The following is a 27,775-nucleotide window of genomic DNA, read 5'->3' on the forward strand; positions in this document are numbered from 1 at the left end:
CTCTAATGTAGTAAGCCAGTATTGAGACAACCAGTCGGTGTAAATTCATGATACCAGGTGCGTTGCGTAGCCCTGATTGAGGGGTATAAGGAGGTGGAAAGAAGTGAGTTTACTACAAGAGTTTTGGGCGAGATATGAGCCTTGCACTGGGCAGCATATGGCAGGGCTTGGCAGAGGCAGTGGGATATCTTGACCCCCAGCACAGCTATTGATATGGAATAAATTGCACATTATAGACGTCACTGGGAGCTACTAGGGGCCATATAGAAGTCACTTTACTACCCTACCTATGCCAGAGGTAGGACACTGACCTGGGGTGCTAGTGGTGAGAGCGAATTTTTGTAGTGAGTGCACAGCCACAATCGCACCAGCATCGGATAGCCACCGTTGAGGGCTACCAAAATATACCATAATATCACCTTACTACATGGGTTCCTGGGCCAGAATGAGCTTACTACATGGCTTACTACATCCAATACCCTTACTACATTACGTAGTAAGCGCATTGTGGGACGGGGAGCGCAGCCACCGCCTCGTAACCACCACCAACGTGTAGCCAAGAAGCGGGGCTACTGGAAAACGCAATGTAGTAAGGGGTAATCTGTAACGGTTGCGGAGCTACGGCCCTAACAATGACCTTACTACGCCTTACTACATGCATCCTGAGCTCAGGATGGGGTTTTATAGAGATAGGCCGCATCCACGTTCTAACTCTCGCCGCTTGGACTCGACACCGACATTTCCTCGCTTTGGGCCCAACAGGCCGAGGACAGAGCTTGTTTTGGACGCCAAATAAGCATGGTATGAAAAGCCCCGGCTTGCCGGCTCAGCACGGCTCAGCAACACTTCAGGCCGGGCTTTGAGGCCGTCAAAAGCCCTTGCTTAACCGCCTCAAAGCCCGGCTCGGCTCGGCCTACTTAGGGCTCGGCCTGAGGCCGGGCCTTGCAAATCACTAGTGTAGGCGATGCACGAGCCTTCACATTGATGCTCGATATGCGGCACGATCCCGCTGAGCTCTGCCATTTTGCGGTGCACCGCCGCGTAGGATAGCACTTTGTGATTTGGCTCACGGCGTATGGCTGCGGCACGCGCATCCTCGTAGGTCTGCTCTGAGGCGTTCACAGTTGCAAAGAAGAGATCGATGGAATGGAGCAAATCCTTGTCTGAAAGATCGAGGGGGTACTGAGGCGGGTTTTTGAGCTGGTGGAGGACATCGGTGTCGAGGCCGCTATCATTGAGATTGGCGTCCTGGAGCATCGAGATGAACTCGAGACTGAGCTTTAGGTCCTTTAGATGAGGCGTGAAAGTGCTGCCAAATGGCTCAGGCACGGGTGTGTCAGGTGCATGATCGGCATCGGGAGCACCGGGTTCATCAGCGGGAACCTCATTCCCACTCCCAGGTTCCTCAGCCGGTACTCCAGGGCCTTGCTCGCGCTGCTGACGGTCGTAGTCACTACCCGGGTCTGCAGTGTTTTCATCTTCTCCACCCTCCTCATCATCCTCGTCCGTTACTTCTTCGACTGTCACTCGATAGGTGCGAGGAGGAGGACTGGCATTGGGCGATATGTGTACGGACGATGCACGGTGTACAGGGGAGGGCGGTGCCCCAGATAGGTTGACCTCATGGTCAAGGTCTGCGTCAACAGTCTGTGTGTCATAGAACTTTAGCCTGGGCGATGGAGACCGTTAAAGCGACTGGTGCATGTACCATGAGCTCCAGTTCAATACCCGGCAGCTGATCCAACCCTGCATCCTCTCCACCTCCCATGAATTCATCATCATCCACCCCAGGCGTGCGACCCCCGGAAACAGACGGACCACCTGAGGACGAAGGGCCCCCAAGGCCAGAAAGACCAGCAGTAGAATAGCCTGAACCATCCAGAGGGACCCTAGATCGCCCAGAGCCGACCCGAGACAGTATACCTGAGGCAGCAGCAAGAGCTTCAGCGACAGTTTGCATGGCGGGCGGAGGCTCGGTCTTGCGAAACTCAGCATGGGTGTACCAAGTCGACCTTGGAATTAACTTGCCACCGCCGCAGTGGACGATACAGGAACAGTGCTTCTTGGGGCCTGTCCCTCGAGCAGCACGCGTAGATGTCTTCTCAGTACGTGCTGGAGGCATGTTGACAGAGGACAGCAAGCACTAGACAGCGTGTAGAGGGGAAAGCACGGCGAACCGAGAGCGACAGGAGGAAGGAAGATGCAGAGTAGCAGGCAGATCAGACAAGCCCTTTCGGCGCTCGTTTGACAATATAGGCGCCCAGCGCGACTGAGCCAGACGAAATCCTTTGGCATGCCCGAGGCATAATTTACTAAGACTTCTCAACTATCTAGATATGTTATTAACGTTCTATTGTACCATATTCCGATAAGAAATTGCTTTGCACGACACTTTTGAGAGATACGCGAGAGTAACAAGTGAACGTGTTCGAAGCGCCCATAATGCCGGGTGCAGAGCAGTGAGAACGGATGAGTCGGACGGCTCGGACCAAGGAGCACCTGTACGGCAAGGCCAGCAGTCGATCAAGCATTCTTGCCGTGGGTCGGGCATAAAAGCGAACGATAAATGGACCGTTATTCGCTCGATTTATTCCACAGGCGCCTAAATACAGGATGTAGGACGATCCAGGATGACTCCCCCCTCTGACATGATCTCACATGCCTCCACATTTGTCGATTCTCACTGGGAGTCACCTTGGGGGCAAACCTTAAACTGAGTTCAGGCGGAAACAGCCGGTTCGGCCTCGAGCAGACGCCCAATCTGCTACGCGCAGAACGAGGCTCTGGCTGTGTACCGATCTGCTCCTTACTCTCTGGATCGAGGATCTTCGCGCCCTCTGTAGAGTCGCGCACGTGAATAAAGGCGAGTCATAGACGGACGGGAATGCAAAACGTACCTCGCGCGGGCGGACCCTCGACGATCATCCCGACACGCCTGCGCGGGGGTCCCTCCTTGAGCTGCTTCATGACGTTCTCATGGCTGTGGAAGGTAGGGTTCTCCCGCCTTCTTTTGCCTACCCAGCGCATCAACATTGCGCGCTCACCCGCACATAGTAGAGGGCTCACCGATAACCCAATTTAGGCTCGCCTCGACCGGCGTCGTCTTCTCGTCAAGGTCGTGCCCGTAGAGGCACATGCCAGCCTCGAAACGCAGGCTGTCGCGCGCCGAGCCCGGTGAGCTGCACGGGGGACTTTGAAAGCAGCTGTGCTACCTCGACTGTTTCCGATGGCGAGATGGAAATCTATGGCGGGGTCAGTGAGCCGCGCGCGACGAGTACATTGGCGCGAAAAAGGGGCGGACCTCGAAGCCGTCTTCACCGGTATACCCGCCGCGGGCGACATGCAGGTTGAACCCCTCGATGGGGATCCACGCGCACTTGCCGAACGTCAGCTCGCGCAGGTCAAAGGAGGTAAGTCCCTGTAAGTAGTTGGCCGCCTCCGGTCCTATACGGCGCACATACTCAGCATCCCTCCGCTCGCTCTCAGGACCTGTACGTACCTTGCAGAGCGAGCAGGCCCCAGTCCGCGAGTATCTCGAGCTCTACAGGGTCGTGCTTCGCATTCCACTCCTTGATCGCGGTCTGGAACCACGCAATATCCCGTTCGCGCCGACCAGCATTCGTGACGACATAAAACGCGTCCGGGGCGTGCTTGGTGATCATCAAATCGTCGATGATCCCGCCGTTCTCGTTGAGGAGGACGGAGAGCGTGGACGAGTACGCGGGGAGCGACTGGAGGTCGGACGGCGTGATCCACTCGAGGAACTCGGTCGCAGTCGGGCCGCGGATGCTGCGATGCGCGGGGTGAGCGAGCGGACGGGGCGCGGTGGCGGGGCGGGCGCGACGCACACGGACTGGACCATATGGCTGACGTCGAAGAGCCCGACGGATTCGCGTACGTGTTTGTGGCTCGCGACTGCGACCGAGGTGAGAACTGAGTGGGCCCAACTCGGGAGGGAGGCGTACCTGCTCCGACACGTTCTGCACGTGCCAAGTGTCTTCGAGGCAGGGAAACCGGTCAAGGCACCGCCAATGCGCGTGTTCTTGGTGGGTACGTCATCCGGGGTCTTGATACTTTCCCCACACGCAAGAGAGCACGCAAAGCGTTACGAGGAGGTGCGAAGTCTACGCGCTAGGATTTCAAGAGATGCAGTCGCTGAAGGCTCGGAAGAACGTAGAAGACGCTAACCTGGAGGGGTACGGTGCGCTTGCCTTTGCAGGGTTAAGGTCTGCGAGTCATAGTGTGTCCGTCTCGCGCAGGTAGGATCTTTCTTCTGCGACGAGAATAAAGAGCATGAGATACAAGACGAGGTCGGTGTTGTATGGGACCATGAGTGCAATCTACGACATTCTGGGCGCTGGCAACTAGCTGAAACTTCCGATCGGGGACGCACACTCGCAGAAGGCTGGGGCAGCGTTGAGGTAGTCGCTCCAGGGTCCACACATAGGCTGCAGGGCAATCCAGATATAGTTATGTCGCCGAGTGCCTTGGAATCGTGTCACAGGTGGCCCAGAGGCGATGCGAGGAGACAGAGCAGACCGAGTGGCGAGCGCAGTCGCTGCTGCAGCGAGCAAGTCTTTTCGCAACCTAGAGTCGTTCGTCGACTGCAGTGAGAGTAGAGAGCAGAGAGCATAAAGCGGAGCACGGCGGAGGTCAAGTCCAGCCGGCCCGGGCCCGGGGAGGACGCGATCGGGATAGACGCCGGGTGGATGCGAGCCACGTGGGGCAATCTCTCCTCGTCCCTCCCTCTCTCCTCTCACTCCTCCTCTCTCTCGCGCATTCTGCAACTGCTGTTCGCGATGGGCGACGTTCTAGTGCCGCCTGAGATCACCGCCGAGGTCACCCAGATTCTCTCTAACCTCGTCCTCGGCGACAATGCCATCCGCACCAGGCAAGTTTCCCGCTCTGCATCGATCTCTTGCCCCCGCTGAACGCGTCCGTCTCCACAGCGCAGAGACGGCGGTCAACGACCGTCTTGAGCAGACCCCGGAGCTTTATTTGCTCGCGATTGCCCAATTTGCCACCTCTGCCGACACCGAGCTCGTGAGTTCCTCCCGTTTCCTTGCCCGAGCGCGTCCGACCGCGCCCCCAGATGCGCTCCTTCTCCCTCGTCCTCCTCCGCCGCCTCCTCTTCCGCCCACCCTCGCCGAACCGCCTCGCGCTCTACGACCAACTCTCCGCGCCCGCCATCGCCACCCTCGAGCGTATCCTGCTGCACTCGCTCCTCCATGAGCCCGCGCCCGTCGTCCGCCACAAAACGGTCGACACCGTCACCGATCTCTCCAACTACTCCATGAAGCGCGGCCGTCCGTGGCACACGCTCCAGTCGCAAGTATTTGCCATGGCCGACAACACCGACGTCCACACGCGCGAAGCGGCTTTCCGCGTCTTCGCGGGGTGTCCGAACCTCATCATGGACCTCCAAACGGACGCTATCCTTGCTATCTTACAGAAGGGGCTGCAGGACCAGCAGAGCACCGAGGTGAGCTTTCTGTCGCACTTATCTTCTCTCGCGCGACGCTCCGCGTTTCTGCGTCTCCGAGCTTCTTGATATCTACCGGGGTTCGTTGCACCGGTCGCAACTTTCCACATCTGATATCTCAGAAGCACCCCTCCTTCTTCAACTCAGCTGCCAGTGACTCGACAGGCTGTGCACCTGGGGCTCTATCGCGCGGTCGCGTGCTTACTTCTGGCGCGCGTAGGATGTCCGTACGCGCGTTCCGCGGGACGCTGTCGCGCATACGGTGCCGCCCGATGTGCGTCCTGGCGGCACGCTCACCCCGCCGTACACGTTCCCTAGACAAGCACTCGATTCGCACTCGCCACCACCGTCGCGACAACACGAGCGCGCAATTTGAGTACGTGTGCGCGTGCCCGGGAATAAGATAGCGCAGGTGTGCGTCCACGGCCGCCCACGCAACTCGGTGGCGGCGTCTAGGATCGACCGGATGTTATCCACCGTCGCGCACGCTTACTCTCCACGCGCAGACGGCGGAGAGCAGCGCTCGCAAGACACCCTGAGACGAGCGACGCACGCGGAGCTTGTACAAGCGTGTCCTACCCCCACTCTTACACGCCCCGTCCGAGAGGGTGACTCCGTGTACGGTGCCGCGGCGCTCTACAACTGAATGTGGGCGCTGGGATCGCCCGTCAGGTGCTAGCGTGAGTGCGGCGCAGCGTCCGGGGTTGGAGTTCTCCGGGCGCTGGGCTATGGGCATTGCGAGATCGGAGCTGAATTTCTCGTGAGCTCCTCGCCACATGGGTCACAACGCGACGCGACGCCTTCATAGCTGAGTAGCTGCATACACGCGTGTGGGTATGCTCGCCGTACGGAGGAAACGCGCTCGCGGCTCGACGATGCACGGCCGCTCGTTCACTGCGCGCGGCTGTTGCGCAATGCATGTCGGTGATAACACCGAGGATCGACCTTTAGAGATTACACTTACGAGACGTTGATGTGGTGCAGCGTCTGGGCAGCGACTGGGCGCTAGTCTACGTACCTTCGAAGAGGGAGCTTGTCCGCTAGCAACTCGGCCATATTCCGTTGACACTCGGATAGCTCTCTGCGACTCTGCGAAGAACATTGCATGCTGACTACGCTTCTATTAGGTCCGACTCGCGTCCCTCCGCGCATCCGTCGCGTTCCTGTCCGCGCTCGACCTCGCGCAACAAGCCCAGGCGCTCTCACTGATGTACCCCATGCTAAACACGCTCCCATCGCTCCCGCACGCGCGCCTGCCGCCATTCCTCCTCGTCGTCACCGAGCTCGCCGCGTCCAACCCGCACCTCTTCCGCCCACACATCCCCGCTCTCCTCGCATTTCTCCCCTCGCTACTTCTCCCCGTCGTCGATGCGGGCCCAACTCCGACCGTGGCGCGCCCGAATCCTGGCGGGGGCAGCAGCTTCGCGTTCCCGCCCGCGCCACAGGGCGAGAACGGGGATGACAAGGCGGTGAGCGGGGAGGATGACGAAGTGCGCAAGGGTGCGCTCGAGTTCATGACTACGCTCAGCGAGGCGCGGCCAAACATGCTCCGCGGCGTCGAGGGCTGGGTGAACATCGTCGTGCGCGGGTGTCTCGAGGGCATGGGCGAGATCCCCGAAGACGACCTCGACGAGTGGCTCGAGGCCGACGTAAGTCACTTCGTCGCGTATGCAGTACCGATGCTCACCCGTCGCAGCCCGCAGAAGATCCGACGGACGACGCGTACCCACACACGTACGAGCATTCGCTCGACCGGATCGCGTGCGCGCTGGGCGGGGGCGCGGTGCTCCCGCCCGCATTCACGTTCATCCCCGCAATGCTCGCGAGCCACGACTGGCGGCTGCGGCACGCGGGGCTCATGGCGATCGCCGCGATCGCAGAGGGCACGAGCAAAGTGATGCAGCAAGAGCTCGCAAAGATAGTCGAGTAAGTCGCTCGAGATGTCGTATGTGTAAAGCGGAATGGCTGACGCGGTGTGTAGACTCGTAACGCCGATGTTCAAGGACCCGCATCCACGCGTTCGGTACGCTGCGTGTCAGTGTATGTGAGTGCCACTCCCGGCTCCAAACCAGAGTTCCCGCGACGCTGACATCGCTTCGCAGCGGACAGCTTTGCACAGATCTCGAGGTAACATCTTTCCGTCTTCGAATATCGCCGTGGCGCTGATACAGCTGTGCTGCTCGCAGGAGGTCGTACAAGAAAAATTCCACGAGCAGATCTTCGCTGCGCTGATACCCGCCCTGGAGGCACCCGAGCCCCGGTGCGTCTCCTCCTCTCTCCCGCCCTCCCCCACCGCATCTCATTCCCGACACCGACTCTCGCAGAGTACACGCGCACGCAGCCGCGGCGCTGATCAACTTCTGCGAGGGCGTCGAGCGCGAGACGCTCATCCCGTACCTCGACTCGATCGTCGAGCGGCTGCTGAAGCTGCTGAACCCTAGCGCGGACCAGCCGGCGACGCAGCCGAAGCGGTATGTGCAGGAGCAGGTCATCACGACGCTCGCAATGGTCGCGGACGCGAGTGAGGCAACGTTTGCAAAGGTACGTCTGCTGTGTTGTCCAGGAAGGAGATAGCTGAACGGGTCTGGCGCAGCACTATACGTCTATCATGCCGTTGCTGCTGAACGTCATGCAAAATGCGAACGGGCCGGAGTATCGGAAGTTGCGAGTAAAGGCAATGGAGTGCGCGGGGCTCATTGGTGGGTACATTCAAATTCGAAGTCGAAGTCGATGCTACGCTTTTCTGACGCAACCTCAACAGCGATCGCGGTCGGCCGCGACGTATTCCGTCCCGACTCGAGGACATTCGTCGAGCTCCTCATGCGCATCCAAAGTAAGTCCCTCGTGTTCGTTTCAACGGCTACAGCGATTGACGTTCCCGACGCGTCGCTCACAGATAGCCCGCCCGACCCGAACGACACCATGCTTAGTCACTTCCTCATCGCGACGTGGGCGAAGGTCTGTCAGGCGCTCGGCGAGGAGTTCGAGCCATACCTCCCAGTAGTTATGCAGCCGCTCCTCCGAGTCGCAGGCTCGAAAGCTGACATCTCAATATATGGTACGTTCGTTTGAGGCCTCTCGACGCGGTCCTGTTCTGACGGCGGATGTAGATGACGACGAGGAGCACGAAGACCGGGACGGCTGGGAGAGCATCAGCATGGACGGGCGCCAGGTCACCGTGAAGACGTCCGCGCTCGAGGACAAATGCCAGGCATTCGAGACGCTCCTCATCCACGCGTCGACACTCAACGGGCGGTTCGGGCCCTACGTCGCGCAGGTGCTCGAGCTCGCGCTCCCCGGTCTCCGGTTTTACATCCACGAAGGTGTCCAGGAGGCATGTGCTATGTAAGTACTCGGTCAGCAGCCATAAAGACCGCTCACTGACGTGTACTCTGCGTGTGGTTAGGCTCATCCCGGTGCTGATCTCGTGCGGGAAGAACAGCGGGACGCTGACGAACCAGATGGTCGCCGCGACGCTCTCGCAGATCATCACCTGTGTAGCGAACGAGTCGGACTCATCCTTCCTCGCCTCGCTATACAAGTGTTTCCTCGACACGCTCCTCGTGCTCGGCGGCCCGCCCGCGCTCGCGCCTGAGTTCCGGCATGGCATCGTGGACGCGACGAAGCGGCAGCTGAACGCGCTCGCGGACAAGCGCAAGGCGCGCGCGGCGCGGCCCGCGCACGAGCTGCGCGAGGAGCGCGAGGACCTCGCGCTCATCCAGGAGATGGAGGACTTCGCGATCGAGGATATGGCGAAGGTGCTGCGGACGGTCGAGGCGCCTGGGGACCTCATGATTGCAGTATCGAGTCTGCGGCAGCTCGCGCTGAACCTTTCGGATTGGGAGAGCGAGGACGAGGGCGGGAGTTAGACGGGGTGTGTCTGTGTTGTGCCTTTGCGTGTACGTCTTGCTTTGCTTCGAGATGAGATGTTTGTACGTGTCTGTGGTGTACGTATAGAATTTTCCGGACAGCAGCGCTCTTGTAATTCCTTCGCAGTCGCAACGTGGCTCTCCACCGATACCGGCACGATAGGTTGAATCTTGAGCAAGTTTGCAAGGGTGCGTAGTCCCGCAGGTCGTCGCGGCTGTCACCTTCCACGTGCCTCGCTTAGCCAAATGCGGACGTCGTTCGCCTTGGACTTCAACCTGCCAGCGGTTCACCAACGACCACCTCAACGGTCTACACAAACGTCGTGGAGACGTCCACTTCAAGGTCGGTCAGCGAAGAGAAGCTCGAGCTAGTCGGCAGTGCCCAGCATGACATCTGTTGCACACACGGTCCTGTACAACACCGACCTTCTCTCCTGCATATTCTCCGAACTCGTGCTCCCCGTTCTCGTCGCAAAAGAAGAAGTCCGACCTGTTTTCTTCTGGGAAGTGGAAGAAACTCCACCTGTGCCAGACAGAAAGACCCTTGCATGTGCAGCACGTGTCTGCAAGACGTTCTCAAACCCCGCCCTCCGCGTCCTCTGGTCATCCCTTCGCAGCCTTATGCCGTTGTGGCTCATCCTTGGCCTGCGCGAAGTTCCCATTCACTCACCCGACGAGGTCGACGAGGGACTACGTCCAGGACAATGTGTACGCGCGACCCGGCTGGTTTTCGACCATCATCCGCATCTCAGCACTCACACTCAACCAGGTCCTCCTATGCCCCCGAGAAATCACACCTGAGAGATGGATACGCTTCCGCGAATACGCCGCGCGCGTGCGTCGCTGCCACGCCCCCAGATTCAAACCTAACTTACACCCATCCGTCTGGCACTACCTTGCTCGCCAGCTCCGCGGTGCACCCCTTTTGCCTCGCATGCACACCCTCTACTGGACTCTATCCAGCGACCCCTACGACGCCACTCTCCTCACAATTCTTCCTTCGACCGCGGTTACCCTCTCACTCGACTTCGGCAACAAATACTCGGAGGATTCCGACTCGGACGACGACTCGGACAACTCCGACGACGAAGCCTTGGATGAGGACAGCGAAGCTACGGACGACGATACACCCCAGCACTTGGGAGCGCCTGCAAAATGCGAAGAAGCCACCACGTGCATGCTTCGGGCGGTATGCAGTGATACACCACGAATCAGCGACCTCACGATCTGTAAATGCATGCGCCCCGGCCCCCTTTTGGCCAGCATCCTCCCGGCTCTTCCGAATCTCCGGCGGCTGGATCTCTCGGAGTCGTACCCTGTGGACGTTGCAACTCTACGCGTGCTCTCTTGCGTGGCAACCCTCGAAACTCTCGAGAACGTACCCATCAAGAACGCGCGCGTAGACGGCACCTTCACGGGATTCCCCGCCCTGAAGACACTCGGTGTTGTAGGGGCTGCAGAGGAGACCGAGCAGCTCCTCGCAGCCGTCACCTCTCCACTGACGTGCGTCGCAATCAAGTCGCGCCGTGTCGCAATGTGGGAAGCCGCGTTCCCTCACATGGAAAGCCCGATGTCCACCGTCACCACGTTTGAGCTCGATATCCTGGCAAGCGATCCCGATCCCTACGACTCGGATGACACGGCCCTCTTTGGTAGGGAAGATGCCGACCTCGCACAACTCCTCACGCCCCTCGCCGCGCCCCTCGCCCAGCTCCAAGTCCTCCGGCTCTCGTTCCGCAACGTCAAATCATGGTATGGCATCAAACAGCTCACCCAACTCGCGCAGATGTTCCCGTGCCTGACGCACTTTTCGCTCGCCGCGCGGGCGCTCTGGTCCGTGGGGTACCCGACTCTCGCCGCCGTCGCCATGTTCGCGCGGCACTGCCCGCGTCTGGAGACGCTTCTTCTTCCCCAGCTATTCATCGTCTCCCGCGACATCGCTGCGATCCGCGACCCGTTTCTCCCAGTCCAACACGCGCTTCACACGCTCTGCGTGCTTGACATGGCACAGTTCCGCTTCGAAGCGCGCGATGCAGACTCGGAGTGGCTTGGGTCCACCCTCGCCGCGATGTTTCCGTCGTTGGACGTTCAGGCGTGCATGGAGCCGTCGTACAGCTGGCTCCACATTGATCGCGTACGCACATGGGATGACGGCAGTGTGCCAAGGGTGCGTGCAGAACGGGTCAGGGAGTGGAAGGAGGGATCGGCCCAGTGGAGGGACATGTTGTCGGTGATAGGAAGGCTTCGCAGTGGGCGCCAGTGATCATGAGGCTCCATGAATATGTAGCCTCCCACGGCGCTACACGATATAAGAACTCGCCTGTTCTCAAAGACCCTACACGCCCTGTTAGAATTCTCCTCTCTGTTCCGTACGGCACGTCTGTCAGTAGTGTTTGTATGTATCCCTCACTCACGCTCTCTTCATGTCTCCCTGAGATCTACATCGACAGCGACCATGCTAGCGAGACAAACAAATCAAGAAATCACGATTTCTCCTCGTCCTGTAGAGCTCGTGTTGTTGTATGATACACATATGCCAAGATGACCTTTCGGAAAGAGAATAAGAAGACCGCGATGACGGGTCTCATTCCACGCCGCATGGAATGGCCGTGGCGGTGTTCCCCTGATATTCCACGTGGCTTCGATTCGTTCAAACTTGCGTCTTCCGCTCATCTCTCTCTCGTCGATGGTATCCCTCTGGCTGCAATTCTCACTACGTCTTTCCGTCGACCCCCATGCGTTGTAGCAGCACTACAAGCCACATGCTAGAGGGCGTTCGCAACCGGTCTCAGTATGTTCTTGCTGGCTCGCGATGGCCAGTCGTGATGTCGTACTTCCACCGTTTAGAGTCATACTCAGCGACAGCTGGATGCCCACGATACAGTGGATGCCCACGACAGTGGATGCCCACGACAGTGGATGCTCGACAACTGTCGGATGCCCGGCACACGTCGGATGCCTGCACGACAAGCAGAGACCAAAAACTACACGCTCGACTCGAGTCCTGTCTACCAGAATATACACGTCGTTGTCTCTATGCACGACTACAGACGATGCGAACAGCATCAGCACCTACAAGGTGTACTCGAGCGGCGAGAACAGGCTGGATGGCATGAGAACTTCTCGGATGACACCCGTGGAGAAGCTGTCCGCCTTAGGGAATTGTGTGATAGCTGCGTTAGGCGTGCCCACGCCTCATGGCTACCGGTACGCCAGCCCCATCATCGCCAACCCTCCACTCTCTCATTACTTTTCTTCAGGCTCATGCTCCCCCATAGCAACAGCGCTGGACAACTCAGATGTCCCGGGATACCGCCCACACGTATATTTCGTTCTCGTAAACCCCTATCCAACGGGAAAGGCGCCCGCGCTATCGCGCTCCCCTCTCGACGCCGCAGACGCACGCTCCCGTCCGCACATTGCATTGGCCTGGTGCCTGCCTGTGGTCAACGACGTGCCTGTGGTGGTACTGTACAGTTCAAGCTCTCAACTGTATAGTACCAACCGGGGTGGCACAGTATAAATTGGGACAGCAAAGCCGTACCCGGGAGAGCCACGAAAACCTCTTCCCCTCACCTACCACCCTAGGCCATGAGCCAGTCCACAGAACCTGGTGATGACTCCCAAGTCGTCGACGACCTCTGTAATGGGATCTCGCAAGCGTCCGTCGCTGCCGCAGAGCCGACCTCTTCAGACAACGTTCCAGAGGTACGTACCCACAACGCAGAGCATGTTGAGCGGCGCCCTCACCACCTGTGTCGACAGAGCAACTCCGACACGACGGCTCTAGCCCTACCTGTTCCTCGCCCTCTGATGCTACCTATGCAGAACAGCGCAGAACCGGTCCCCCAGGCTGTACGTCCTCCACCCGCTGTGCCACGTCCCTCACACCAACGCAGCCTACACCGACAGACCAGTGCGAGCTTCACACGTCTGACAAGGCAGCACACGAACAGTGCACAAGGTGTATCCCCTACCCCACCCTGCCCCTCGCCCAAAGGGAAGGGCAAGGCGACCCCCTCGGCCCCGCCCACTCCTTCCCCTCTGAGAGTCCCCGTGCCCCTCACTGCGGTAACGGCGTCCACCACGGCTCCGCAAGGAGACCAGGATGTCGCACCGTCCAGGCTCGATGCGGCTCTACCCCTCACGTCTGCCCTTCGGTCCGCGCACCTAGGCACGGACCAGACTGGGAAGACCAACATCCCTGCCCTCAAAGGAGATGTCCATACCCTCGCTTCGCATCTCGATCGCCTCACGCGCACGCATGCTACCGACCGCGCGGCCATCAAGGATGCCCTTCTGCGTCTCACCAGTTCCGTAGAGGCCCTCCGCGACAACCCTTCATCCACGTCCGCACCCAACCGTGCATTCCAGGAGCTAGAGCAGCGTGTCCATCGCCTGGCTCAAGGTCTCGAGCGCGAGGAGGATGCCCGTGCGCGCGAACTCACCGTTCTCGACACCAGACTTGGATCGCTGGAGGACGACACTCGGGACGTCTCGCGTTCAGTGACCACAGTCAGCAGGGAACTCGCGAGTGCGATAGGAGTGCTCTCGCAGATCCGCACCTCTCTCTCCGCCATCAGCACTCAAGTCGGAGCACTCCAGACAGCGGCACAGCCCCACGTTCACGGTCACGGTGCCACCCATCCTGTCTCCCCCTTCGCGGATGCGCCGCCGGCGTATACCCCTCCTACTCCGCGCGCGAACCGCCGCAGAGAGCGACCGGTGTCGCCCTCGCCGGCACCTCCGCCTACACCCTCTCGTGGTCGACGGAACCAGCCACAGGCTCGACCCCCTCCGCAGCCCCAAACCGACAACCGCCAGCAGAAGCGACCACGCGTAGGAGCCCCGAGTGCGATGGTCCACGCTCCTGCGCCTCTCGCAGGCCTGAGCGACATGGTCTACGCCCCAGCCCCCTTGGCGGGACCGGCACCAGCAACTGTGCGGTTCGGCGCTGTTGCCTGGTCTTCGGACCCAGCGACGCTCCGGACGGAGGTTCTGGCAACCGCCCAAGGTGCATGGGATGCGATTCTGGGGGTCCTCGACTCCGTCCTTAGCATCTCTCGTGACAACACGGACGCTCGCTTTGTGCTCCTGCGCTTCCCTTCCCGCTTCCTTGCACAGTCCTTTGTAGAGGCATGGGTTGAGCACGGTCACCGGGTCCTGAGCTTGCGCAATGTACATGCTGAGTTACTGTAGGCCCATACGCTCTATATCCTACATACGCTGCTCTAAGCTCTGTGTATGTGTATATAGTACGGAAGTGGTGTCCGCCCCCAAAGCCTACCCTGTCAGCGTCTGCTCCTGGAATATACACGGCAACCTCGCGATACGCATGCAGGATTCGGCCCTTCGAGCACAGCTCACACAATACGACATTGTGCTGTTCCAGGAGTCTCACCTCCGCCCACATCAGGAGGCCCAGATTGCTTGGCCCTCGGGGTATAGTGTTCTGGCAATGGCGCGTCCGGAGTCTCCGCACTTCCGCCACCGCGGAGGTGGTTTACTCGTCATGCACCGCTCTACCCTACCTATCCGAGATGTCTCTCCTCCGGATCAATGCGACTACATGATCCTCGAGCTATATGACTTGATCATCGTCAATGCCTACTTGCCGCCGTCTACGTCACTGTGGCTGCTCAATGACTTCGTCCCCATCGTGCAGCGCCTTCACGAGCACCTCCTCCCTCGCACAATGGACAACTCTACTCGCCTGCTTGTGCTAGGCGACCTGAATGCACGTGTCGGGACACTGACTGTCGCTTGTGAGCGAGAGTCCCCTGACGAGGTGGTCTCAGCGCGTGGACGACCACCAGCTGTGGTAGTCGTAATGTATTATAAACCGTTCATAAGCCCGCGCCGCATTACATTATAAACCGTTCCGGTTCGTAATGTATTACGAACACCCCGGGGGCCCGAGGCATCTGCCCGGCACCTGCCAAATATGGCAGGCAGCCCCGGAAGCGCTGTTATCAATGCCCGGCACTGTGCCCTGGCTTATCTCTGCTAGATAACAGCTTTATCTCATCAATCCGACCTTCCCGGACATCCTGATGGCCCCGCCCACCGGCGCTTTGGCTCCCGCCCCGCCACATCCCAATTAGGAAGGTGTACTAAACACCTCCCCCTAGGGCACATTGCCTGGCACATTCCTTGCTTAATACTGGGCGCATTAGGCTCGTTCCGGGCGCGTTTTGCTCGCATTTATTAGCGCTACAAGACGATGCAAACGCGCCAAGAATCGGATAGTTAATGAGGGCGCTACAATGTGTACTAATGGGCACTGTATAGACATACTGCACGGGCTATAGCGCCCCCGGTTCCTTACGCGCAGCCACGCAACTGCTACCCCCAGAAAGCCCAGAAACATGGCTTTCGAACGCTCCCCTCGCGGAAAGAAACCGCCCACGCGTTCCCGATTTGTACGCGGTCCACCTGGGCAGGGGCAGTTTTCGAGTGCCCAGGCCATATCTAGGCCATATCACCGCCTATTTATACATATATGGGCTTATTTGAAAGCCTGCACCGTGAGGGATATTTACAGAGTTGAAAGGAAGCTGCGCGCGTGATTCTGAGTCGCCTGGGAGGCCAGAAAAGAGGCTGCACTTCCAGAAGGCTTCATGATAGGTTTCCTGGGTTCACAGCCTCGATACACCATGTGTGCTATACCACTGAAAAGCCATACTCAATATTGCTCTAATGATGTACAATACAATACCGAATCACCGCTCTGTGCACCTTTACTAGGATGCCTCTCTCCTCACCCCTGCCAACAGTCCCCCTTATTCTATAGCACCATGAATGTAGTGATGTGCAGGGCCCGGCTCGGCCTGAAAGCCCCGGCTTGGGCCCGGCTTGGAGGGCTCGGGCTCGAGAAATACTCAAGCCGGGCCCTCATTGGCGGCTCAGGCTCGGCTCGGGCCCGGCTCGGCCTGAGCCCCGGCCTGCCAGCCACCAGGGGGGAGTCTGAAAAAACGCGTTATAAGTGAGTTTCAGAGCTCGAAAAAATCTCGCAAGTACAACTTACTGACGACGGTCGGGCGCTTACAGAGCACCTACCAAGCCGTCGTCGTTGACGGCCTGGGGGCCCGGCTCGGGCTCACGAAAACTCAAGCCGGGCCCGCAAGCCCCAAGAGCCCTCTAGCAAGCCCGGCTCGGCTCGGCCCACTTGGGGCTCGGCTCAAAGGGCTTGACGGCCTGAGGCCGGGCCCGGCACATCACTACATGAATGGTTTCCTTGCTCAGGACACTATCTCAAAATGTTCTTGTAATCATTTTAGTGATATCAACAGCCTTTGTGAGTGACTTGCCTTTGTACATCATATCAGCTCAGTTGATTCTTGGTTTTTCGCACCTTCTGCACTATTATGCGCGTAGCTCCCCCAAATAACCGCGGATTTGTATGCTTCCTTTTTTATCTTGTAGAGAAACCATGTATGTATAGGTCTGTCGATTTACAGCGTGCCGCGTGGAGTGTCTATGGTTGTACGCTCTTATCAGTGTTTCACTTTATGTACCTTGCGTCGCGCTCAATAGACCGCCGATTAAACTGAAAAATGCCGATCCTGAACTCCCCACCCGTCGGGAATCCGCGCACAAAAAATCGGGAGAAACGCGTCAATATTGACGGAGATATACTAAGATCTGTTGGCACAGGGGATAGCCGCCGACCGTCTTAAGATGGTGTGGGCGGCAGTGCTGTGACAGTGCCGGAGTCCGAGTGCAATGTAAGCAGTGCTACAGCAGGGCAAGGCTGTAGCACTGTAAAATCGTTAGCTTGACGAGTTTTCCACCGTTCTCTGAGCTTGTTTTTGTGTTATAATGTGGTTTACATGCTCTATATAATTGTGGAACCAGATCAGATATAGCTATTGTGAGAGGCCAGATATAAAGGTATATAATCCAGAACTGATAACGCTCTGCCGGAATACAGACACATCCGATTGTTCTGAAATTTTGTACACGGCTTCTCAGATGTATCACGCAGCTACACACAGAATTTGAGGGTGATATGCGTTCAAACGAGAACGTGAGAGGCACCTCTCCCACCAGCACCTGATCAGCAGTCCTAGCAGCATATAACCATACAGAATGCCGGAATTGTTGATTGAATGTAAGGCCCCATATTTAAGCTTCGTTTCAAGCCCAAGAACATAAAGATCCGCCATGGTTTGGGCGAGATATGGCCCAGTCAGGCCTGCCCACCCCCTTGCCAGAGGTGGACAGGCCGCCGAGCTTGATCCCGTGGGCGGATCCTGGCCGCGAGGGGCGCGTTCGAAAGCCACTGCTCAGGGCATTGTGGGGATACCGGGTGCGCGTCTGCGCGTGGGGAACTGGGAGCGCTATGGTCCGCGCAGTATTCCTGTAAAGCGCCCGTTCAAACGCGATGTAGCGCCGCCAATACATACCGGAATCTTGACGTTTTGGCGTCGATTTGTAGCCCTTGTAAATACGCACAAAACGCGCCCAGTGCGACGCCGATGCGCGAATTAATGAGTGAGCTATGAACCAGGCAGTTTGCCCTGGGTGCAGGTGTTGAGTACACCTTCCTAATTGGGATGTGGCAGGGCGGGAGCCAAAGCGCCGGTGGGAGGGGCTATCCGGATGTCCGGGGAGCTCGGATTGATGAGATAGAGGCCTTATCTATAAGAGATAAGCCACTGGAGAGTGCCGGGCACTTATAACAGCGCTTCCGGGGCTGCCTGCCATATTTGGCAGGTGCCGGGCAGATGCCTCGGGCCCCCGGGGTGTTCGTGATACATTACGAACCGGAACGGTTTATAATGTAATGCGCCGCAGGCATATAAACGGTTTATAATACATTAAAACTACAACAGGGGCTGGGACGACGTGTTGTCGAAATGGGCCATGATCTCGATCTCGCCCTGCTCAATGGCACATCATTCCACGACACCCACAGCCGATGTGCATTCACTTCGTTCCAGGCGGGTGGGTCGTCTGTGATTGATCTCGCACTGGTGTCGCAGAACGTCACCAAGTGCGTGGTGGATGAATGTGACGCGCCGGACGTGGCCCTCAAAGTTCTCGGTCACTCCCCAAACTGGTCTGACCATGCCGCGATCACGCTCCACACCCACTACCACTCCGCAGAATCCACGGCTGGCCCTCGCCTGCCACGGCGCACGGGCAACCGGAAGAACGGCTTGCCGCCTAGGACTGGTCCCCCATCTGCGCTCGACACCCTTCTCGAAGCCACGCTAGCGGAAGTGGACGGCCAGGATGCTCAACTACGGGCATTCTATGGCCATCCCTGGGCAAAAGGAGCTCCTCTCCAGGCGTACATCGGTGGGGTGGAGACTCAACTAGGGCGCGCTCCCGTGTCTGCGGGAGCTAGCGTCTATTGGGGTCCGAACACCAAGGCGAATTGGAGTGAACGCGTCGCTGGGCCGCAGACCGTCCCCCGCGCATGCATCCTGGGCGCAATCCAAGCAGTCCTTCTGGCTGACCCGTACCGCACCCTGCGCCTGTGGGCTCCCACGGACTACCTCGCGCGCGTCGTCTGCCACTGGGCCCCTGCGCTCGAGCGTCGGGGCTGGACATGTGCCCATGCAGACATACTACGCTATCTTGTGCTACTTATTCGAGCCAGACCAGCTCCAGTCTTGATCTACGGAGGGCACCCTGATGGAGAGAACAAGAATGCGACGGCAGCTGCAGCACAGGCCCTAGCTCGTGCCGCCGCGGCGCTGCCTCCACCTCCCTGCCCCCTGCCGCCCATACCCGTCTTGCCTCCACCCTTGTGGCCAGAACGGCCGCCCCTGCTGTCTATAGAATACCTAGTCAGCGAGCCCAAAGTAGCTACGACGCTCCCCCGACTAGCGGAGAAAACGGAGGCCTCAGTACGATCGGACGGAGTGCCCGATGCGCTTCTTCTCGACGATCTACACTGGGAAGACCCTGGCTATCAGCCGCGACCAGTTCTGCACCAGAGGAAAGTCAACCTAGCACAACTACTGTCAACACACTCTCCACGCGCATTTTGGACTGCATACCGGAATTTCGTGGGCGACAAGCCTTCACAGGCTCTTGTGCACATCGAGCAGCTATTCGGTGTCTTCCATGCCCGTATGAATCCACCGCCGGTCCTTCCCCCGCAATTCGATCCTCTTACACACGCTCTGAACCGTCTCACAGCCCACTCTCTGCCTCGCGAGACTCTCGACAGCACGGAAGCAAGGCACTTCTCGAGGCCGTTCTCCGTGGAAGAAGTAGATGCAGTAAAGGACCATATCCGCTCGCACAACCGTGCTTCTGCGCGTGGCCTCGACGGCGTCGGGTACGACGATGTCCTCACCATCCCATCCGAACGCCTCTGCATACTCTTCCAGGCCTGTATCGACGCTGGGGCCGCCCCGCATGCATGGCTCACGGCGATCATTGCCGCCGTCAAGAAGCCGAAGAAGGATGGAAAGCTACCCGAGAGCTACCGCACGATTGGCTTGGAGAGCTGCCTCCTGAAGACTCTCACTCTTCTCATCGACCGCCGCCTCCGTGCATGGGCTGACGAGGCTGGCCGCATCCCGCCCACGCAGAATGGCTTCCGCAGTGGTCACCGGACCTTCAACAACGCCTTCATCCTTCGTGCAGCGATTGAGAAGGCACGCTCCCTTGGGCGATCACTCTATGTAGTCTTCCTCGATCTAGCCAACGCCTTCCCCTCTGTGGACCAGGCCACCCTCTGGGCCAAACTGGCTCGATGGGGGGTCTCCGGGCCGTTGATCGACTGGCTCCGCATGCTCTATGCGCATCTCCAGTACCAGGTCCGCTTTGGTGGCGATACTACGGAGTGCTTCAAAGCCTTGATGGGCATTCTCATTGGCGACCCGGCCTCCCCCATCCTCTGGATACTATACCTGTCGGACTTTGACCTCGAGCCCCACGAAGACGATGTCATCCTGGACGGCAATGTGCGCTGCTCGCACGTCGAGCTTGCGGACGACATGGCTCTCATGAGTATGTTGTCCACTGGCATGCAGGGAAAGCTTGGCCAAACGGAGGGCTATTGCGCAACCTCCTGCCTACTCATCAATGTCCCGAAAACACTCAGCAGCATCCAGGGGCCTCTTCCGGACCCCCTACCAACACTACTCCTCTACAACGAGCGCCTGCGCTACGTGGACCTGGCGACATATGTCGGCATGTCAGTCTGCTCCACAGTACGCGACATCTTCCGCCCCCACTATGAAGCAAAAGAGAAGGCGGCAGAGAAGGTTGCCAACGCGTGTTTCTCCCTGGAGTGCTATGTAGGCCCACTCCCGCCGGCGATTGCACTGCGTCTTTACCGATCGCATATCGACCCGCACCTCACGAGCGGCTGCGAAATTGCTATTGACGTCCGTCCGAACGCCCTCGCAGGACTAGAGCGCATCCAGCACACGTTCCTCCGCCGCGCGCTCCATATCAGCTCCCGCTCCCAAATTGGACCACTGCACACGGAGACCGCAATCTGGCCGCTCTCCTACCGCCGTATCGTCCTCGTCCTCGGCTACCTGCTATACCTTGTCACCGCGCGCCCCACTCTAGCATTCGCCGCGCTCCGTGAGAGCTGGGCCCTGGCAACTGGCCCGAACCCGTCCGCATCGTGGTGGAGCGACCTCCAGTTTGCAGCAGCAGCGCTGCCGGTCCCACTTGTCATTAACCTGGCAGCTTGGCCCGAAGCAGACACTGTGCAAACCCTCATCGCCGCCGTCCCAGCGCTTGTGGCTCAACATCTGTGGACGATAACTATGACATCACTGCGCCTCCCACTGCTGCAAGCGCGTCTCCACTTCGACTCTGCGCTCGACCGCGCGCCTGTCATCAAGACAGTATGCACCCTACGCGACTACCTGCAGCTCCCCACCCACAGACAGCGATCCGCCATTGCGCTGCTCATGCTGTCGGAACACCCCCTCGCGGTTGAGCGCCTCAGGCGCGCCCCAATCCGACGCGACCGCGCTTTGCGAGTATGCCGTTGGTGTCAACACCCCTGGGCCGTGGAGACCGAAACACACGCGTTGCTCGAGTGCGATAGCGAACCGCTCTCTACACTCCGCGAGGCGTTCCTAGCAAATCTGTTCGCAGTGCTACCGTCCCTCCGGTCCCCACACTTCCATCTTGCCAGCTCTGCGTTCCTCGACATGCTACTTAGAGGCTCAACGACACTCCCGTTGCTGGCAAACTATGTGGCGGATATATTCGCCCTGTGCGATGTCACCCCCCTACTTATCCTCGGTGAAGCGCCCGACGGTGCGCGCGAGGAGCCCGGTGTACCGGGTACAAACTAAACCATCTGGCGAATGCCTGCAGGATGGTCCTGCATGACGGTGCTAGCTGGAGCGAGGTGCGTTATGTTCTTTGCGGCGAACCGCCTAGAATAGGCTGAGAGTGACTACCTTATTGGGGTACCACCGGCCGCTCGCGCTCGCGACCTGTCCCTACCACCTATGCTCGTACTGATAACGTACTTGACAGGCTGAAATTAGAATCACACGCGAGTGTCGAGAGGGCGTGCAGCGGCTGCCGCGTCCTCTCCCCTCGGAGGTTTTGGCGCGCAAATACGCGTCTTTTTCCCTCCCGATACGAGGTTTTCGCGCGTGGAGAGCCGTGGTATCACTATGATGTCAAGCCTGTCTAGCATGTTCTCGGTGTTGCGGGTATGGGTTGTAATGGGATCGAGGCTTGTACGGGATTGTAGGCTATCTACGCTGGATTCGTGGTCTGTAATGTATTATGTAACTAGCTAGATAAGCTCGTGTACTGCATTAATGGATCGAAACCCTTTCTCTCTCCCTCACCCATATCCGGACTACCCGCGCCAAACCTTCAAATTACCAGCCGATTTTCAGCGATCTCCTTGACGGTCTCCAGAGACGTCCCCGAGACGTCTGCAAGGTTAATCTCGAGCTAGTCGCCACCGGCCAACATGTCGCCAGTTGCACACAACGTCTTGTACAACACCGACCTCCTCTCCTGCATATTCTCCGAACTCGTGCTCCCCGTTCCCGCCACAAAGTTGGAAGAAGAAACTCGACTCAGGGCAGATGGGAAAACACTCGCAACGGCAGCACGCGTGTGCAAGACGTTCTCCGAACCCGCTCTCCGAACCCTTTGGTGGTCCCTTCCCGACCTGATGCCGCTGTGGCGCCTCCTTGGCCCGCTAGACCTTCTCACGGAACCCAACGTACCTGCAGAGCTCAGCAGCCTACCGGGAAAATATGTATGCACAACCCGCTATACCACTGTCTCTGATCGGTACTAAGTACAACGTACACCCAAACAGGTTCTCTCCGGGTCCAGAGAGGTCACACCTGAGCAATGGGCGCGCTTCCGTGAATACGCTGCGCGCGTGCGAATAGTCCGCCAGGACCCGCAGTTCGGCACTTCTCCTCTGCACTACTCCGTCTGGCAGCTTCTTACATACGAGCTCCGCGGTGTACCCTTCCTACCACGCCTCCATACCCTTTGCTGGAACGTCACCGACCCCTATGACAACACCCTCCTCATGATCTTTCCACCGACTGCTGCTGCGCTCGCAATCGACTTCAAAGATCCATACCATGACCCTCTTGACCTCGAAGAAGACGACGACGACATGGCTGAGGATGTTCCAGAGAACTGGGGAACACCCGCGCAGCAGAAAGACGCCATCGCGCGCTTGCTACGGACGGTTTGCACGAACGCGCCGCGACTCACCGACCTCACACTATCGAGATACAAGCATACCGTGCCCCTCCTACGCGACATTCTTCCACTTTTACCAGGTCTCCGGCGGCTGGATCTCTCGGCTACCTCCCCTGTGGTCGTAGCAACACTACGCGCACTCGCGGGCATGAACACCCTCGAGACACTCACCAACGTACCTATCAAGAACGCGCGGATTGACGGCGCCTTCTCTGGTTTCCCCGCGCTGAAAACGCTTAGCGTCTCAGGAGGCGTGCAGGACGTTGTGCAGCTACTCACCGCCATCGAGTCCCGGCTTACGTCCCTCGCGATCACGTCGCACCATTCCGCCATGGACTGGCAGGCCGCGTTTCCCCGTATAGAGGGCAAGCTCTCCACCCTCACTGCGTTCGGTATCCACATCGACTCATGCGATACGGATTTGCCCGACCCGGATGGCATGATCGGCAATAACGAAGATGTAGAGCTCCCAGAATTCCTCGCGGGCCTCAACGCCCCGCTCGCGCAAGTCCAAAACCTGCGACTGTCCTTCGACAACATTATCATGCACTGCAACGACCACAAGCTGGCTCAAGCCGCCCAAATGTTCCCCTACCTCACCCGTTTCGAGCTCATTGTGCGGGGATCATGGGAATATCCGACCATCGCCTCGGCCATCGCGTTCGCGCAGCACTGCCCGCGTCTGGAGACACTCCTCCTCCCAAACCCTCACAACAATTCCAAGGACGTCCTTGCAGCCCTCCGTCCTTCTGCCCCGGTGCACACTGCGCTCCGCGTGTTCTGCGTGCTCGATATGGGTGATATCAAGATCGCGGCGCGTGACGTGCCGCTGCTAGGCGCCGTCCTCGCCGCGGTATTCCCGTCGTTGGATGTACGGGCGTGCGCGGATCCCCCGCGGACGTGGCTGCACCATGACAGGGATTCCCCGTGGGTCTACCCTGAAGCCGACGTACGTAAATTGCGGCGAAAGAGGTGGAAGTCGGGGCTGGCGACCTGGAAGCGTGTGTTGCAAGCGGTAGCGGCTTCGCGCTGCACAGAGGAACCTCAGCAGACGAACCTAGCATGAGAGGTGCGTGCTCCACTCCCACTCACCGTAGCATGTCCACTCAATGGGTTCGGTAGTAATGATATAGCACGTCCTGCTGCCGCCGCGTGATCCAGCGCAGGCTCGTTATCCTACCGCAACATCCCGCCGTTGAGTCTTGGCTGCTTCGATTATGCCCGCGTGCATGCGCGGATGCGCCCTCGAGGCCCACGTACGTTATCGTCAGTACAAAGTGAGTGCGCGTTGCGACTCATACTGCCGCCTCGCCCAAGTACATTGCTTACTCAGAATATCGCTCACTCGGCCTGCCGCCTGCGACTCAGCGCTCCACCTGAGATGACCGGAGACGGTGCTAGTATCGCCCACGCAAGCACGCGCGCACACAGTGTTTCGCTGCTAGACCACTCGTGATCCCCAGACTGTCGTCTCGCCCTAGCAAAGTCCATACGAGACGATGGAATGCGGTTAAGAAGGCATGGTGTAGAGTCTTCAGGGCTTAGGTTGCGGACGCCAGGAGGTGATCAAAAAATTTTGGTGAGCTTATATGTTCGCCTTGACTACTTCTTCTAAGATCGGGATCAGGTCATCCTCCTACGCCCTGCCAGTACCTCGCGATGTTCTGGGGAATACACCAAGTTCTTTTTCCAAATGTCCACACCGATCTCAGTCTACTCCGTGCACAAAGAGTCGTCATCCTGCGACACTCGTTCAGGCACACGGTGCGGATCACATGATGAGAACCAAAGAAGCAGAAAACATACAGATACCGACAGGCTACGCATCTTCGCGCTTGGTACGGGCACAGTAGAAGCCCGGTGTGTCCCACGGCACGCGGCCGCCTTTAGTGTTCGTCCTTCGTGTTACTTCCTGCTCGCAACAACGTCGGAAAGGCTGACAATTATCACCTGTCGCAGTCGTCTTCTAGGCCCCTCGAAGACATCTCATAGACGGCATAGGTGGCGCCGCGGACGATCGCCGCGAGAGCAATTGCGCGATGTTCCCATCCGCGACATACACCGATGCGCGTGCCACGACCCGTGTGTACACCGCTGCGCGAGCCCATATGACGGGTGGGACACCCTATGTTCGCGCCGCGCACATCCGCATTAGAGATGAAAGAAGCCGGCTGAAAGCTTAAGCTAGTATGTCAGTCAGTGTTGTCTGCCCTGGACCGCGAGCCTTCTCTTACGCGTTCTCAGTAGGTTGGGAACATACCAATGTCGCGGATCCCACCTAATAGTTTATCCGTCCCGGAAGAGCGGCATGTCATGGACGTGCGGGCCCCAGTTGCTCGCCTTGGTGTGCGCGACAAGCATATCGCATTTTTAAAGGTACGTGGTTGTCCCTATGCGCGCAAAAAGATACGAACGCCGGCCGCGATGCGGTTCGTCGTCTGCTTCTACTACCACCTGCGTGCGTTGCCTCTCAATACCGTATCGACTAGCGTGTAAACTGACCTGATCACACGGTCAGCAGACGTACGCCGCTCTCTCATGCAGGTATCCCGCTATCGCGAACGCGCCAGCCGCATTCCCAGCAACCTCACTCCGCCCCCGGGGCATCGTCCTCGGAGTACTGCGCGACTGAAACGTGTCTATAAGACCTCTTACACGACCGATCTCCCACACAGGCTCCAGAGCTCGTCGCCACCTGCCTCCAGACACCACTACCGTGAACATGACATTTTCCGACCTCCGCGCGCTGCACGCCGTCATCGGCCAGGCTATCGACAACATCGAGAAGGTGTACAAGACTCAGAACCCGCCTCTCGAATACCCATCGCTCGACGCCCCGTACTACAGCAGCCAGAAGCACACGCCCGAGGTCGACCGGGCGGAGGAGCTCAAGCTCACGGACGCCGTTTTCTCTGCCGCGAACCAAATAGTCGCGGCGTGCGGACAACTCACTGGCACTGTTCATAAGCCATTCTTCCAGCTCGTAGAGGTCATCAACGGAGTATGTCTCTTCCAAATTCGCCCGTACGAGCGAGTCCCTGACCGCAACATTAGGGGAATATTGTCGCTTTGATGCACTTCGTAGAGCAGACACACGTCCCCGAGATCCTTCGCGAGGCGGGTCCTGAAGGCCTCAGCACGAAGGAGATCGCAGCGAAGATCGCAGAGCTACGCGCGGCCACGCCAGGCGCGAAGGAGGTCGACATTGATCCTGCAAAGATCGGTACGTCTTCTGCTACCGGCCGCCTTGTAACCCCTGTATACTCACCTTTCAACGCAGGCCACATATTGCGCGTTCTCGCGACCTACCATTGGGTCCGCGAAGTGCGCCCCGACGTCTTTGCGAACAACAGGCTCACATCTTTCATCGACTCAGGCAAGTCTATCGAGCAGCTCAAGCTTGCGTGAGTCGGAACACCTCGTTATCTACGACCTTTCCAATTTACCACTTGAAAAGCCCGCACAAGAAGTACGACGAAACGGATGGTGTCGCGGCCTTCGCGGGTATGGCGTGAGTATTACACATGCGTCTCCTCGTACCTGACACGTCTGAACACTACGCTGTAGCGGCGATGAGGTCAACAAGCTGATGTCACAACTGCCTGAGTGGTTGCTCACCGGCGGTCTTTCCACGAACGCGACGAACGGCCTCGCACTCGGAATGGCCTACCCGACCAAGCGAAAGTACTACGAGTGGCTTGAGGACCCCGGTAATGAGTTCCGGCTTACTCGGTTCGGGCACGCGATGAACGGCACACGGTACTGGGAGGTCGCGGAGAACATCATTCACGGTCCGCATCCTCTCTCGAGGCTAGATCTTGTGCGCATCATTCTGACGTACCCACAGGGTTTGCCTGGGACGAGCTCCCGAAGGACTCCGTTGTCGTCGACATCGGCGGAGGTATCGGTTCCGTATCGGTAATTCTTTCGGAGGCATTCCCGCATTTGCGATTCGCCGTAGAGGACCGCGCGGGTGTCGTTGCTATCGCGCGTGAGGTGCGTGCCAACGATGTGTTGTTCCCTGCCGGATAATGCTACAAGCTCACATACGTACGAATACGCAGGCCTGGGGATCGAAACATGCCGAACTGTTCGACTCTGCGCGCGTTACATTCCACACGCAAGACTTCTTCGACGAGCACCAGCCGTTCGACATCCCCGGCGTCGGCACGGTCAGCCAGCCCGACGTGTTCCTCGCGCGTGCCGTCGCACACAACTGGCCTGACAAAGACGTACTCGAGTAAGTACACGTACCCACCTCCGCCGCCTTCCATCATACGGGAGCTTATTGTTTACATTACAGCCTCCTATCCATCTTACGCCGGGCGGCAGGGCCTCACACCAAGCTCCTTCTCGTCGACAACCTGCTTCCCTACGCGTGTATTGACGATAAGGCCGATATCAACAGCACTTCTGAAGGTGCGATACGGTCGCTCGTGCCCGAGGGCTCGCCGCTCCTGCCGAACCTTGGCAAGGCGAGCGCGAACGGGTATATCCTCGATATCACTGTGCGTAATCAGGAACCTATCATGTCTATCTCTAACATCATATTCATCTTCGGCATAGATGCTCGGCCTCTTCGATGCGAAAGAGCGCACTTACCGCGAGATCGACGCTCTCACCCAAGCGACGGGCTGGAAGATCACCAACGTGAAGCGCGCCGTCGGCTCCCTGTGGGCGTACACTACCGCCGTCCCCGTGTAGATCGCAGTACTCGTCGAGATCGAAGGTGTGATATCTT

At 58.6% G+C, this 27,775-nt stretch overlaps 7 protein-coding genes across 7 annotated transcripts; 5 read left to right on the plus strand and 2 right to left on the minus strand.

Moving 5' to 3' along the window:
• Window positions 1-891: 891 nt before the first annotated feature.
• On the minus strand, window positions 892-1,335 carry TRAVEDRAFT_133072 (uncharacterized protein; the record flags this gene model as incomplete). The annotated part of the gene is made up of 1 exon (XM_008044681.1): window positions 892-1,335. A coding segment is annotated over one exon (444 nt), but the record flags the coding sequence as incomplete, so codon positions are not given.
• Window positions 1,336-2,654: 1,319 nt separating this feature from the next.
• On the minus strand, window positions 2,655-3,919 carry TRAVEDRAFT_66591 (glycine cleavage T-protein). The gene is made up of 7 exons (XM_008044682.1): window positions 3,849-3,919; window positions 3,500-3,789; window positions 3,302-3,444; window positions 3,067-3,242; window positions 2,898-3,014; window positions 2,796-2,837; window positions 2,655-2,683 (listed from the first exon to the last, which is right to left on the minus strand). The coding sequence occupies exons 1-4, from the start codon at window positions 3,860-3,862 to the stop codon at window positions 3,111-3,113; spliced, it is 579 nt and encodes a 192-aa protein (XP_008042873.1). The 5' UTR covers window positions 3,863-3,919; the 3' UTR covers window positions 2,655-2,683; window positions 2,796-2,837; window positions 2,898-3,014; window positions 3,067-3,110.
• Window positions 3,920-4,792: 873 nt separating this feature from the next.
• TRAVEDRAFT_31128 (ARM repeat-containing protein) lies at window positions 4,793-9,485 on the plus strand. The gene is made up of 14 exons (XM_008044412.1): window positions 4,793-4,891; window positions 4,950-5,043; window positions 5,093-5,482; window positions 6,610-7,131; window positions 7,179-7,408; window positions 7,464-7,526; window positions 7,585-7,609; window positions 7,669-7,742; window positions 7,807-8,023; window positions 8,076-8,181; window positions 8,244-8,315; window positions 8,379-8,540; window positions 8,593-8,827; window positions 8,889-9,485. The coding sequence occupies exons 1-14, from the start codon at window positions 4,800-4,802 to the stop codon at window positions 9,349-9,351; spliced, it is 2,745 nt and encodes a 914-aa protein (XP_008042603.1). The 5' UTR covers window positions 4,793-4,799; the 3' UTR covers window positions 9,352-9,485.
• A 3,457-nt stretch (window positions 9,486-12,942) lies between these two features.
• Window positions 12,943-14,550, plus strand: TRAVEDRAFT_23104 (uncharacterized protein; the record flags this gene model as incomplete). Its single annotated transcript, XM_008044329.1, has 3 exons — window positions 12,943-13,059; window positions 13,180-13,206; window positions 13,264-14,550. 3 exons carry the CDS (start codon window positions 12,943-12,945, stop codon window positions 14,548-14,550), a joined length of 1,431 nt encoding a protein of 476 aa, XP_008042520.1.
• Window positions 14,551-20,087: 5,537 nt separating this feature from the next.
• TRAVEDRAFT_132932 (uncharacterized protein) lies at window positions 20,088-21,638 on the plus strand (the record flags this gene model as incomplete). The annotated part of the gene is made up of 1 exon (XM_008044683.1): window positions 20,088-21,638. A coding segment is annotated over one exon (1,551 nt), but the record flags the coding sequence as incomplete, so codon positions are not given.
• A 638-nt stretch (window positions 21,639-22,276) lies between these two features.
• On the plus strand, window positions 22,277-24,100 carry TRAVEDRAFT_51553 (uncharacterized protein; the record flags this gene model as incomplete). The annotated part of the gene is made up of 2 exons (XM_008044486.1): window positions 22,277-22,570; window positions 22,634-24,100. The coding sequence occupies 2 exons, from the start codon at window positions 22,277-22,279 to the stop codon at window positions 24,098-24,100; spliced, it is 1,761 nt and encodes a 586-aa protein (XP_008042677.1).
• A 1,656-nt stretch (window positions 24,101-25,756) lies between these two features.
• Window positions 25,757-27,738, plus strand: TRAVEDRAFT_131840 (S-adenosyl-L-methionine-dependent methyltransferase; the record flags this gene model as incomplete). Its single annotated transcript, XM_008044684.1, has 9 exons — window positions 25,757-26,035; window positions 26,089-26,257; window positions 26,315-26,438; window positions 26,492-26,545; window positions 26,602-26,825; window positions 26,882-27,030; window positions 27,099-27,274; window positions 27,338-27,542; window positions 27,601-27,738. 9 exons carry the CDS (start codon window positions 25,757-25,759, stop codon window positions 27,736-27,738), a joined length of 1,518 nt encoding a protein of 505 aa, XP_008042875.1.
• Window positions 27,739-27,775: the final 37 nt, after the last annotated feature.

This window comes from Trametes versicolor, assembly GCF_000271585.1.
Source record: "Trametes versicolor FP-101664 SS1 unplaced genomic scaffold TRAVEscaffold_11, whole genome shotgun sequence".
Classification (NCBI taxonomy): Eukaryota; Fungi; Basidiomycota; class Agaricomycetes; order Polyporales; family Polyporaceae; genus Trametes; species Trametes versicolor.

What these genes read in the sequence shown, in the direction of transcription:
- TRAVEDRAFT_66591 (XM_008044682.1), bottom strand. An exon ending in GGGCCTGCTCGCTCTGCAAG is followed by an intron (nt 3,445 to 3,499) that starts GTACGTACAGGT and finishes TGCGCCGTATAG; the next exon opens with GACCGGAGGCGGCCAACTAC. An exon ending in CCGGTGAAGACGGCTTCGAG is followed by an intron (nt 3,243 to 3,301) that starts GTCCGCCCCTTT and finishes ACCCCGCCATAG; the next exon opens with ATTTCCATCTCGCCATCGGA.
- TRAVEDRAFT_31128 (XM_008044412.1), top strand. Translation starts at nt 4,800, where the DNA reads ATGGGCGACGTTCTAGTGCCGCCTGAGATCACCGCCGAGGTCACCCAG. An exon ending in CCTCTGCCGACACCGAGCTC is followed by an intron (nt 5,044 to 5,092) that starts GTGAGTTCCTCC and finishes CCGCGCCCCCAG; the next exon opens with ATGCGCTCCTTCTCCCTCGT. An exon ending in TACGCTGCGTGTCAGTGTAT is followed by an intron (nt 7,527 to 7,584) that starts GTGAGTGCCACT and finishes ATCGCTTCGCAG; the next exon opens with CGGACAGCTTTGCACAGATC.